The sequence below is a fragment of the Falco rusticolus genome, chromosome 10 (genome assembly GCF_015220075.1).
Source record: "Falco rusticolus isolate bFalRus1 chromosome 10, bFalRus1.pri, whole genome shotgun sequence".
NCBI classification, from domain to species: Eukaryota; Metazoa; Chordata; class Aves; order Falconiformes; family Falconidae; genus Falco; species Falco rusticolus.
The window spans coordinates 34427460-34441441 of record NC_051196.1 but is presented as its reverse complement, the minus strand read 5'-3'; the positions used below and the strand labels follow the sequence as shown (position 1 = coordinate 34441441).

Here is a 13982-nt window from a genome sequence, read left to right as displayed (position 1 = left end):
CTTCAGTCCTAATTGTCTGGATGTAATGCAAAAGATGATATCTTTTGCTACAATCTTTTATGAACCGGTTGATCTAACTATAAATCTGCTGGTGCAATTTGTGTTATTTAGATCCCACTGGCCCTCATGTAAGGTTGGGTGTATTTCTCATGCACTACATGTTGTGTGAACATGCAAAAGTTCATTCTAGAGAGTTTTTTTCCACTGAGTAAGTACAGAGACAAGGGAGAGAGGGGGATGGCATAGAATAGACAGGAGTAAATGACTAACAAGTCACCTGCTTAATTATCTCAGAGATCTGAGATTTTGTGTTGCTTCCCCAGCCGAACCAGCTGCTTTCCATCTCTAGACAAAGGGACTGTTATATAGAACCTGCATAATTTAGAGCAACTATATTATGTCAGATTTTATACTTTGACTCATTCCTTTATCTTGAATTGTTTGATCCTCCTCTTTTTCCCATTCATAACCTTTCTGTGGCAGAAGTCAAGCGCTTGGTAAGAATTCTTGACCCATAAATATTTAGTGTTGCTCCGATGGCTGCAGAGGAGGTCACTGTTTGGCTGCACAGGCTTTGCTCAGGAAGACACTTAACGAGGGAAAGAAGGATGACATCAGAGCCACTGATCTACCACAACTTAAGGACAGTGTTAAGATGTGTCCCCTTTGATTTGCTATTTTTAATCCCTGCTGACCAACCTGGACTGGTTTGTAAGAAGACCTCCGCAATAGATAATACGAAAGAAAATTAGGTTTAAAGACATACAGTTTGTCAAGCTGTGGGAAAGGCAGATAATGGTAAAACCTGACAGAAAGACCTCAGAGATAAGGTATGACTATGTAAATGAAGCATCCTATGTGTCACTCCAAAGGAAAATAGCAATCTAAATAACATATGAAACAAATAGTCTTTCCTGTTAAAAAAATAAATAAATAAAACCAACCAAACAAAAAAAAAAAACCAAAACCAAAACCAAACATGTTATCTTAGGGTTTTACTGTTAAGATAAATCAATAGTTTGACTGAGGAATCACCGGAGGATTTGAACTCAGCCTGACCTTCTGGGCGAGCCAGGTCGATACTCAGGGTACTTCTGCACAGGATCCATTTGAAGAGCAAGAAGGATACGTGCTTTCACCCTAGGGATGGTAGAAGCACAAGGAGGTTTCACTCCATGACCAGGTCAAAGCTGCAACTTGTACCTGTGACAGCTATTTCTAACCTCTAGGAAAGAACAGAAATGTTACCTAACTGCCATAGTCTTTTAAGAGCTGGAAATTGTTGCAAGGTGCATAGTGCCCTCAATTTTTGCTGGAGCTCACTGTTTTCAGAAGAGCACCTTGGGACGATGTGCAAAACACAAGGTATTATAACGGCAACAAGCTCCTCAGTGCTCCTTCTTTTTTCTTTCTCTGGGATCCCAGAGATCTACTAGTTTAAGTAGCTTTAAAATAAAGGTAGTGTGCAGACGGCATCCTTCATGTGGAAGTACATTCAAAGATACTCAACCTGCTTCTGTCTTTCTTTCCCTTTTTCCCTCCCTGCTTCACAGACTCTCAATATTGTGACACCACGTGTTCGGCCAGAAGATTGCAGCATTGGTCTTCTGCCAAGGAACCACGACAAGAACCGCTGCATGGATGTGTTGCCCTTGGACCGGTGCCTGCCTTTCCTCATCTCTGTGGATGGTGAATCGAGTAACTACATCAATGCTGCACTCATGGACGTAAGCAGCACTGTCCCGTCCTCACTGCTCCTAGTCTGCATGGAGTTCGTTCATTCTCAGGATACTTTTCTGGGAAAAAGGGACCCAAAGCAAAAAAGTGTTTTACCTGTAGTTTCTGTGTCTGACATTTCCAACCTGGACAAAGGCACATGAATTTTCTTTCCCTCACAGGAATGCAGCACCTAGGCTGTGATTAGCACACTGCTGTTGTGGTTCTGCCTCACAGCGGTGCAACATTTTTGGCAAAGAAGTTCATGAGCATGCAGCCTGAGGTTTTATCGTAGAAAGGCAGACAGACAAAGAAGTGCTGTGACAACTCCTCCTGTACATTGGTTGCCATATATATTGGAAGAGAAATGTAGAAATGTTTGCCAGGTCAGCTTTCTGAAAAGAATAACTTAAGTGTGGAGCGAGTGATTGATTTGAGCTTCTGTGGTTAAGGAGTACAGGGATCAGATGTGCAAAATACTTTAAGGCTGAAGGACATGAGTTAAGCTGATGTAAGCCTGTCTGAAGGCATTTTCCCTTGCTGTGTTTATAGGCTAGGATCTCACAGCACAGGTCATTTGTGTAGGGTGAATTATGTTGATGGTTTCTTTTTGCTGTGGTGCCTTACTGCCTTTGGACAGAGACGTCTTTAAAGCCACTAATTACTGCAGTTGGAGTATGGGTAAATATGATCCAGGGTGAAATGTCACTATTTTTTGTGTTGGGGTTGGTCTTTTTTAATTTTGGCTTCTTTCAATCTTTGGTAAAGAGTGTTACTACTGCATTTAAGAGGTTAAGTCAAATGGTCATAGAATTAATTTTACTACTTTTTTTTTTTTTTTTCAGAAAGATTGTGATGTTTTCCTGCAAATATGCCTAAGGAAACTTTATTTTTCTTCAAAGTGTGTTTTGTGCTTTGGCAAATCTGCAGAAGCACAATCTAGTCTTATCTGGTTTCTTAGGGACTGGGAATGTGTTTGCACATTTCAGCCCTCATTACCTCAAATCACTTTGCTAATATAATGGTGTTTCCCCCCAAAATTCCTGCTAATCAAAATTTTTTGTGCAAAGGGTTTTTTCACCCATCATTGTAATTCAGTCACTATGATGTTCCTGGCTCTCCTTTATCCTTCCATGGAGGTATCTTTTGGGGAAGGTAAAAAAATAAAATAAAATCAGAGGGGAAGAGCCAAAACCCCACGTTTTCATCGGCATCCCTCTTGAAGACAGTCCTTGCAAATTCTTTGTCTTTTCTAGTAGCTTCATGTCTGCATTCTTGTACTAAGCACGGACTCATCCATCCCATGTTGACTTGAACTACCATTAGTTCTTTCATGTGTTGGGGAACACTTGACAATGCAGTCCCAGTGCTGATCGTTTTATTTACAGATTTCTCATGTTCACCTCTTTTCTAAAAAACTTCTCCCCAAACCTTTTTTGACTTGCAGTTGGCTCTCTGTGTTACATGAAAGCTATGATGGCAGAAGCACTAGAGCAGGCAGGGGTGGTGGCATGCCTGGCATGGGTTACAGCTGGGTTTGGAAGCATGGATTGCAGAAGGGCAATCTGGCAGGCTGCTCTGGACTGTGTCCACCAAAATCAACCTTAGATCCAGAATGCCATTTGAACCTTCCCTCAGGGGGTGAAGCCCTCGGTCTGGGCTGCTAGCTAAAACTGTCCTGGAGACTGTCCCAGTCTGATGACTGCAAAACATTAAAACCCAGCCTCTTCTGCCTTGAGTTAGTTTTTGGGAATACAGCAAAAGGGCTACTGTTGCCCCTGGAGGGGAGGAACTCTCCTCAGGAGATTTCAAGACCTCTGTTGTTTCCTCTCTGTGACCTCTGTCTCCTTCAAGTAGAGCTTTTCTATGAGAATCACTGGAAAGCCATGTTTGCATCTGCAAAATGGTTTGTTGAGAAGAAAGGAGAAATACCATCCCTCACCTTCCCCTAAATCAGTTGAACATGGTCCTTAAGCAAAGAGACTTTAGCCACTTCTCTGAGTCAATCCGTACAGAAGTGGCAATAGGTTTGTAGTTAAGGCATGGGGCTTGGAGAAAGGCATGAGTCCATGTCATGTCCCTCTTGTCGTCATTCTCCCAAGTTCCTACACATGTTCTCTTACATGAGTAATTAACTCCATGTCACCATCCCTTTGAAGTAGGACAGTGAACCTGGTTCCTCACCTGTAGCAAAGAAAACACTTGGGGAATTTTTCTTTTTTCTCTTAACGGCAAGACCCACAAACATGTCTTACCTTCAGCCAACAGTTTAGCCAAATTATGCAATGTGCTATATTGGTGCACAATGAAAAAGCAGAGAAACATTATGATGTTCTTAACTCTAATTAAGAGATAAGAGTCATCGTTGTATTTGCCACTCTCTTGCCACCATTGGCCTGGTACAACATAGCTTTTGACCCGTGCTGGTGCTCCTAGGTTTGAAATACAGAGTAGGGAGAAAGAAGAAAATCCATTCCAGACTGAACATTTTCCAATAAATCGTTTCCTTTTCCTTCTCTCTACTTCATGTCCCATCACTCTTCTCATACTTGCACACACAGAAGCACAGCAGAGCTGCCCTGCAGGCTGGTGCAAAGCGTGCACAGCACCTTCTCCCACTCCCAGCACGGTTTGCTCAGCACTGCCACCCACCTCTGACTCATATGGAGGAGAAAAGTCAAACCCCCACAATGACTGTCTTAATGCTGTCGGGTTTTATTTATTTCTTTAAGTCTAAAATCTTCATCTGTTTGGGGGTTTTTTGGTTGTTTTTTTTGTTTGGCTTTTTTTACTCAGAAATGTTGTGCCTTTTGATTCAAGCCTGCTTCACAGATGCACAGCACAAAGGACCATGCAGTTTGCAGGCTCATCTAGGCACTGCCTGCCATGGTTGGAAAGCGATAAAGTTTTGAGTTTGTACCCTTTCATCTCAAAGTCCCTCGCAAACATTCATTAACACAGCCCCGCAGAGGCTAGGAGCACAGTTCCTCCCCTTCGTGGTTAGGGAGATTGAGGTCAGAGGGCTTTTTTGGGGTGAAAGAATAGCATCAGAAATTAAATGTCACAGTGTCACAGGCTCTGGATATTGCCCCACAAGCTCTTAAAGGATGGCTGGGATCCAAATGTGCCACCTCTGCAGCACTACATCACCAGGGAGCAACAGGAGACGGGAGGGGTAATCCTTCTGTACTTCCTAGAGTCCATTGCAACAAAAAGGATAGCATTTGCTTCCAGCTGTTTTCTTTCCAATTATTAATATTACTGATAGTAGTAGTAGTAGTAATAGTAGAATTAGTATTATTTGCTGAGTCTCAAAATATAAATAATTGATTTGGGTAATCTCTGCTCTTGTGACACTTCTTTAATGAAATGTCTTCATTGGGAGCAAAAGAATCCCATTATGAGACATTCATTCATTGCAGAGCGATAACAAGGAGAAGGATATGTGATTTGTATAATCTGGTTAAATGGCTCAGATTGCCTAGCCATAGCCTCCTGGGTATAATATTCGTTTGAATAAAAGTTGATTGATTTTTTTTTTAACTAATCTTATTCTTTTGTTAGAGCCACAAGCAACCTGCTGCCTTTATTGTAACCCAACACCCTTTGCCCAACACCATAGCAGACTTCTGGAGGCTGGTGTTTGATTATAACTGCTCCTCTGTCGTGATGCTGAATGAGATGGATGCAGCACAGGTCAGTGATTTTTCATCGTTTCTGTCATGTAACTTTCTTCTCAAATCCAGATGGTTTTAAGAGTGTTTCTGCTGCCATTTTCTTGTGGGCCTCATCCCCACCCCAATAAATAAATGAAGGGGAACTGGAAAGTAATAGGTAACGTTTTGACGTACAATAAAGAGTAAGTCTACATGCTTGGCTCCTTCTAAGGCAGCTAATTCTTAATGCATTTAACAGGGATATCTAAATATGTTGTGTTTGTGGGCCTGAATTTTCCTCCCAAACCCAATTTCTTTCCTCTTGTATATTTGTCTGTCTTTCGTTTGGAAGAATGTTTTGTACCACAGCCCCAGCATGCTTCATGCTTGTCTGTTCACTTGGGATTTCCAGAATAAAACCACAAGAGGTGCTGAAATCATTCAAAGGATCTTCTTGAGCTCTCCGATGCAATTCTGTAACACCGAGAAGTGTGGTTTGCACAGGTTCTGGGGAAACATGTTGTGCTGTGTTTTGGTTTGGTTTGGTTTTTTTTCATTCTAGTATCATATGTAAGTTGGTTTCTTGGCTACTGAACGCACCATTATTTTCAGGAGTTGAGCTTTCCAGGGGAGCAGCCGTTCAGTTCCTCCTGTACTAGCATTTCCAGCCACCTTGCTGATGAGTGGCAGAAGATAACAGCTTTCAAAAAGGCATAATCATGCAATTTACGTGAAGAGTACATTTGGCATGGCTAATTCACCCATTACAGCACTTGTTAAACAAGAGGAGAGGAACCCTCAAGTAGTTGGCACTTCATGGATTAATTTTTCATTTGCCTCTTCTCTGTCTTCAAAATCTTACCACACTTGAAGGCGGCGAGATTATTGGTCTCTTTCTTTGATAGTAATGCAGAAACCAATCACCTTGTTCCTTGAGAAGATCTCTTTGCAGGGTGAACTCCATGGGATTTAGTTTCCAGCCCCAGTAAGAGCTGGGCTTAGCAGTGGGCACTCTTGGTACCCTGCAGAGTCCCACCGCCGTGCAAGGTGCTGTGCATTTGCTGCCTTCTGTCCAGCTCTCCCTCCCTGATTCTGCAGCTTGGCATTGACTCCAGAGGCAAAGATAATCTTTTCCTTTTTTTCTGATGCTTTAAAGAAAAGCACTGCTTTTTCTGGTAGTGACACACTTCCTTACACTTCGTTCTTGGAAAACACAAACCTATCAGCCTCAGCCAGTGCTATTCTTGTGACTATCTTTCTGCACTAGACTTTCCCTGCTTTGGGTTTTTTCCTAGCAAAATTTTGTTTTTATGAGTCTGTAGGCATGGAAAGGGAGATTTGGCAACGCATAAAGTCACTTTGACAGTTACTTTAGCATGATGTCACCAGCTCAAGTCTGCAGCCAATGCCAAAAACATCCAGCTAGCACTGGAAGTTAAGGATGATTTTAAAGATCGTACCTTATGAGCTTTCAAGGCAAGGTGTGACAGTTTGATATTGTAGAATCATTTAGGTTGGAAAAGACCCTTAAGGTCATCAAGTCCAACTGTAAACCTAACACTGCCAAATCCCACTAAACCATGTCCCTAAGTGCCACATCTACATGTCTTTTAGATACCTCTGGGGGTGGTGACTCAACCACTACCATGGGCAGCCTGTCCAGATCCCTCTTCAGAGCCTTCCCACCCTTAAGCAGATCAGTTGTGAAAGTGAGATTTCTGAAAAGGAAACTTAATGATGTTGCACTTGCACTGCCATTCTGTGGCAATGTTGTAATTATCTAGCTGTTCATCATTGCCTAATCCAAGCGCTGTTACCCTGAGCACTATGAAACTGTTGGTGTACAGTTGCCTGCAGATACTGTATTTGAGTGCATGAGCAGGGTGCGTTACTCATCTCCACGAGCAGAACGCAAACACAAAAATTGCTTATATAAAAGCTGTGCCTGATCTGTAGAGAGGAAAAGAGCTAAAATGGATAGGTAAGTGAACCTTTAATCCACTATGCAGGGAAAAGGTACAAATAAAACCATTTGGAGGTCAGAGAACATGACAGACTGTTTTAAGCATGGTATATACATATATATCTGGATAGGTGGCCATTCACAGACCTGCTTTATGAAAAGCAGATTTTCAATATTAAGGAAAGGTTTAATCTTTTTCTTCTTTCCAGTACACCTGTTTCCTAAAGTACTTGCTCAGCTCAAATCTCCTTGCCTATTGGGCAGATGCTTTGAGAGGAGATCTGTAGGCTGCTTGAAAGTCTGAATGAAGAGTAAAGACAACCTTCAAAGGAGGAGTTGCTTATGTGGTCTTGGCTGGCTTGCTTAATCTTGAAAAACTAACAAGGGCAAAGATGCATAAGATTGCACGAATATCCCACCCAATTTCAATCCCATATGATCAAAGGAATAACAGGAATGCAGAATTAATGCAGTAGCATGCACACACTTGACGTTATTACTGGCAATGATTGAACTTGAAAACCTTGAGATCAAGTTCAAATAAGCATCTGGGTGTTTCAAAACTTAAAAAATTACACTTGAAAATAGGAAGAAAAAACCCAGAAAGAAATACAATCTCAGCAGAAACTGCTAATGAGATCTCATGCAAAATATTTTCTCGCCATGATCTATTTCCAGATGGAATTGAAATACTTAAGATTGTAATTTGTGTGGATGGGATTTTTTTTTTTGCACTTTCAATTCAGTAATATCAGCATAAGAAAAAAGACTTCCAACCTGCTTCACAAACTTCACAGATTCAGGGGTGGTTCACCCTGAAACTGGAGTTGTTCTTGTTGCTCTCAGAGCAAACTCATTCTCCCTCCTCTGCTCGCTGGTGGAATTGGAAAGCTAAAAAAGTTCATCTTACAGAAAAAAAGAAGTTCCATTTTGCTTGAATTAAGATTAATTTTCTTGCTGCATGTACTGTTCCCTCATTAACATCAAACCTCGGTGGTTCCTATGAAATTTACCTACAGACACTAATCTTTTAATGCCCATTTTCAATCTGTACCCCTACAGAAGCTTCATTTGTCAACCACCTTTTCTGTACCTTCAGACCCCGGAATGAATCAGTTACAAACTGTGTTCTCTCTCTCACACGCACACGCACGCACACACACACACAAAAACACACACACACACACAAACACAAACCCAAGCGATATAAAAAAAAATCTACTGAGCTAGAAGGGGGTCTTGTCTGAGCAAATAAATGTAATGCAAGATTGGTGATGGGTTTGGGGCTAGTTATAAATTCAAAAGGAAAGAAAACCGAACATGTATTTCCCTGTTAATAGTTAAGGTGCTTTCTGTTTCTTTTGGTATTTTCTCCAGCTCTGCATGCAGTATTGGCCGGAGAAGACGTCCTGTTGTTATGGCCCCATTCAAGTAGAGTTTGTTTCAGCGGACATTGATGAAGATATCATCAACCGGATATTCCGGATCTGCAACATGGCCCGGGTAAGATCAGTGAAATACCCGATTCCCTGTTCATTCTTAAAAATATACTGTGGCACGAGGAAGAGGCAGAACCAAGACTTACAGTTTTGAGATGCTGTATCTCTCACCTAGGGACAAAATTCCATGGCAGAATTTAGTAGCTACTTCCTTTAACTAACATTTAATTGCATCAGTCTGTATTGGTAAAAGACTCATGGCTGAAATTAGAAAGTGGATGATAGGAGCTGGAAATCTGTATTTTAATGGAAAGCATTTTTCTATGTATATTTAAGAACAATTAATCACTTACTAGCCAATATAAAATCATCAGTATCATAGGAAATATACTGGGATAGTGTCAGCAGCTGTCCATCTGTCAGCTACTATGCAGTCTCTCTGAAGACAGATGCAACGTTTACTGGCTAGACTGGGATTCCCAATTGCCACTGTTTTTCCTATAAATAAGCAACTGCCATTTCTATAAGCAGCTCTTGGTCTATACCCCTCAGCCCAAGGATATCTAAAATTATATAAACAAAGTTTATCTGCACACTGGACCCTGGCAATGCAATTTCATGGCTGCGGGAAAGGGTTTCAGCAAAGGATTCTTCTCTTGTTAGTTGTTTCCCAGGTTGATTGTGTCTCCTTTTTTGTTCCTTTTGCATTTTTTCTAATCAGAAATGGGAGCAGATGCCACAAGTCACATTTCCAGGCTGTTTAACACACTACTCTCTGTGTGGTCAGAGCTTGTGCAGCAAGTCGGTCGTGGCATTGCAAAGTGAACCTTGTGGTCCAACTGCACAAACTGATAAATCAGTTAGGTATTCACCTTCCTCTATCCCAGGCCAGCTGCCTCTGAAGCAGGGACAGCCTTGAGGCCGTGTTGCTGCTAAGACTAAGGCTTTGTGACTCTCAGGATGAAACTGGCCCGCAGCTGACAGGGTGGATGCTGTGAACACGCAGCTCCCTGCAGCCATCTATGTTCAACACCAACGGCCTCTGCTAAAATCTTAATGGGAATCCTTAACTGGGGTTTTTTTTGGAGAAACTTCCTTGCCTTTAGTTCTTATAGCACAACTAATCTCCAGCCCAGGCAGCCAGGAAAGACATAATTGATCTGTTTGATCCCAGGCAACCTGGAAAGACATAATTGATCTGTTTGATCTCTTCGCACAGTTTGATGAGAGTTTATTCTCTACTGGGAAAAAAAGAAAAAAACAACCAAAAAACAAAACAAAACCAAAAAAACAAAAAAACCAATGGATCCTTGCACCTAGTTTCTGTCTAGTTCTTTAATATCTGAAGTCATAATTTTTATCCAGATTACTGGAAAGTCCTTGTTTCTCCACTGTATCCAGTGTTCAGAGTGGAGGGTGTTAACGTCGATGATATCAAATCCAGAGGGGCAGATGCCATCCAGCCAGTGCCCCTTGCTTTACCCTCTCTCTCTGTTTCCTGCCCCACCCCACCCCCTTCTATTTAACATCTTGAAAATACTCTTTGTTTTAGCCTCAGGACGGATATCGCATAGTTCAGCACCTTCAGTACATTGGCTGGCCAGCATACAGGGACACCCCTCCCTCCAAACGTTCCCTCCTGAAGGTGGTCAGAAGGTTGGAGAAGTGGCAGGAACAGTACGATGGGAGAGACGGACGGACTGTGGTCCACTGCCTGTAAGTAGTGCTGAAAAACGTAACCTCGCAAACTGCTGTCTGAAGAGCGCTTATTATGGATCTGGAGATTTGGTGGTTTGCCAGGCTTCGGGGGGGAAATGAAGTTAAATTACATTTATAACACACTTCAGGTTGAATATTGTGCTACATTATAGTATCCTGGCCTAGAGATTTTACTGATTGCGGTGAGGAGCAGCTGAAAAATCTGCTTTCTGCTGTGTAGGTGGGTCTCATGGCTGGAGCCCAGGCACAACCGAAGCAGCGCTGCCACGTGCCCGGCTCTGACCGCAGAGCTCCTGTGAGCCCCGGCGTGCAGAGCAGCGCTGCGGTCCCTGGGGCTTCCCTGGCCACCGCGGCAGGGCTCAGCGTAGCCCTCCCAGCCCTGTCCCCTGCCCTGCAGGTCGTCACTTTCACAGACCCTTGAGTGCCCTTAGCCAGTCCTGAGTGGCCGTGGTATGTGAGTGGGGTGACGATGTGCTCTCCCCCCCGCCCCAGCCTCACCTGGCTTCACCTTCGCTTCTTTCCTTCTGTACCCAGGAACGGCGGAGGACGCAGCGGCACCTTCTGTGCCATCTGCAGCGTGTGTGAAATGATTCAACAGCAAAATATCATTGATGTGTTCCACATAGTGAAAACATTACGGAATAACAAATCCAACATGGTGGAGTCACTGGTAAGCTTTTTTTTTCCCTCTGCCTTACCCCACCCAGGGTATGCAGAAATATATTTATATTTATCTATATTTATGCAAAAATATACATTTAAATAATTTAAATTAAATAATATATAATTGTAATTGTAATAATATATGTTATAAATATATATATTATTATGCAAAATATATGTCTATATTTAGGGTAGGTAAAAAATGTCACGGCTTAGCCCAGTATGAATCAAAACAAATTATAACATGAAGCCATCAGAACTGAAATCAAACCTCTTTTAGCACGTGTAATGCATCTTCTGGTTCCACTGCTTCTGTCCTTGAGCGGAGGGGACAGCCGCCCTGGCCGTGTGACGAACACTATCTCCCACACCGAGCTGCCTCCGGGAGGTTAAACCCAAATACCCATCACCACGGCCGTGGGGAGGGGGTAGGATTTGCCCCCCTGTGCATGCATACAGCCCAGCCCGGTGTTTTAATGCTGTCCTACACCTGGAAACCAGGAAGGGAGAATGGACTGTACCCCAGGCCTTGCTCCCTGCAGCTGAAGAGATTAAATTGTCCTGAATCCAATCTCATCAATCGATCACACTGAATTTGTTCCTTGCAACCAATGTGTGCAACGAGGGCTGGGAGCAAATAATGAGTAGTCCATACTGTGGCTGTCTCTTTGAGTGTTTTTCTCTTGCATTGACGATACCATCTCTTAGTAATGCTAGTTCAGGATCAAGTAGAAAGGCAATTAATGTTTGTCTGGTCCTGCCAAATGGTGTAAGGAAGAGAGAGGAGGCATTTTTGGCAGCCTATAGAATGAAGCTCGGCAGAATTTACCCATATCCTAATGCCACTGACTTCTGTTCTCTCTTTCAGGAACAGTATAAATTTGTATACGAGGTTGCACTGGAATACTTGAGTTCCTTCTAGCCCAGCAGAGGAAGGGGAGCCTCTGAAATGCCAGACCCCAATCTCTGGCAGATGCTTCTCCCCTCTCCCATACTGGAAGGCAGTAACAAGTGTGGGAAGAATAAACCTCTCCTTCCCGGAGCAAGAGACTCAGATTGCACAGACCTCACTGGAAGGAGGAGACAATGCCTGTGTTTGCTGCTGCCTGCTTTCTATCAGAACATCTACCGCTTCTTAAATAACCTACTGTAAAAATTAGCAAAATGGGAGACAGGCTGAAAGACTGGACTTTCTAATCCCCTCTGACTTCTTCTCTCCTCTTTTGGATTGTATTTTTGCTCATCTTGCTGCAGAATGGGGAAGGAATGAAACCCTTAGGAAATGCTCTTTTAAATGTCTCTTTTTAATTTATAATTTTGTTCTCAAATCCCAGTCTTTAATTTTTTAATTTCATGCAGCAGTCATTTGGGAAAAAATGAGATAGCCATAGGGGATATATGAAATGTTTCATTACGATTTGTCTACCTTATCTGTTTCATTTTACTTGTTTTTCCAAATGAAAAGGCCAACAACAGACAGCCACCACCAAAAAAAAAACCAACAAAAAACCCTACTGGAATTCTCTTCCTATACCCAGTCCCTTTTAGCATGAAAATAGGTAGTAAAGATGAGAAGCTGTTTATGGTTTCACCGCCTCAGCTTCTACGCAAATGTTTCCTCCCAGTTTCTCTGGACTCTCAAGGCTGTGCATGAACCGGTGACATCTCTCTGGTCTGTGTTCGTTTTGGTGCTGGTGAAACAATACTACTAAGGAGTTTCCCAGCCACTTGAACCTTAAGGTTAACTATTTGCATCAAACAAATTGCATTTGTCTTGCAACTTTGGTAACTTTGTTACCACATTTTTCAAGTATTTGCTGGGGTGCAGTGTCTCTTTGAAAAACAGGGTATAAAGTAGGTATTATCGATCATATACTATGTATTGCTATTTTTTATTTATTATTTGTATTGCTGTAGAACTTAGGACCCCTAGTCATGACAGGACCCTGCTGAACTAGGCACTGTGCAAACAGAAAACAAAGAAGGTTCCTGTTCAAGAGCTTAAAATCTGAAGGTAATCTTAAAATTGGGTTTGGTCAAGATTTCCTCCCTATTTCCAAACCGTTGTACAGTCAGATGTAGTTGAGTGATTTATTCAGGTTTACAGACCCTGCAAGCTTCAAAATGGTAACCCATCCAAGCTGTAGTAAAGGTGATGTACATACACAGAAACCTATTCTGACATGTGTTAAGATAAGTGTTAGACCAGCACAGCAACTTCCCTTGTTAAGCAAAACAGCTTTTGTTTTGTTCTGCAGAAATGCCTGTGCAACTCTCCTTCGCTGAAACAAACACCAGCTGTGTTTTGCCATGGTTCTAGATCTCATTCTGACTCCTTAGCAGCCAAGAAATTGCTTTTCTAAATGAGTATGTTTAAGTAGTTAATCATTGAGGTCTGCAGGGTAATCTTGGAGGAAAAAGAAACAACTAAATGAACTAGGCCTTACAATATTTCAGTATTTCAATTTAGCCATTTATTTATCTTGGGGGTGCAGGGATATGAGGTTGCTCTGTGTATAAACTAGATTCTGAGAGATGTAGGTTTCTTCAAATACAGACTTGCTAAAAGATAGACTGAAGGAAAGAGTTTAAGGAAACTCCACTTTTCTACCACCCTGTAGTTTTCCACCCTCAGGTAAATACTTCAAGACTGTGCTGGGAACTCTGTCATGTCAATGCCTGGCGTACAGCATGACAGAAGGTCAGAACATTTTGCTAATTCTGTGTGTAAATTCTGAAGGCACCTCTGCTTCATGGTCATTCTTTTGTCATAAGTCATACCTTTGCCTTGACAATGAAGGATGGAAATGAAATCCGATAAAAGCA

The 13982-nt window shown here is 42.2% G+C and overlaps 1 protein-coding gene across 2 annotated transcripts in view; it reads left to right on the top strand.

Annotated features, from left to right (window-relative positions):
* PTPRT (protein tyrosine phosphatase receptor type T) overlaps nt 1-13576 on the top strand; it is a 454289-nt gene extending 440713 nt beyond the window's left edge. For both annotated transcript variants that reach the window (XM_037402826.1, XM_037402825.1), the window contains 6 exons: nt 1554-1727; nt 5281-5412; nt 8713-8838; nt 10327-10490; nt 11028-11163; nt 12025-13576. In XM_037402826.1, the coding sequence (XP_037258723.1) occupies nt 1554-1727; nt 5281-5412; nt 8713-8838; nt 10327-10490; nt 11028-11163; nt 12025-12078 (786 nt within the window). In that variant the 3' untranslated portion in view covers nt 12079-13576. The remainder of the gene's footprint in view (nt 1-1553; nt 1728-5280; nt 5413-8712; nt 8839-10326; nt 10491-11027; nt 11164-12024) is intronic.
* The last annotated feature ends 406 nt before the right edge of the window (nt 13577-13982 follow it).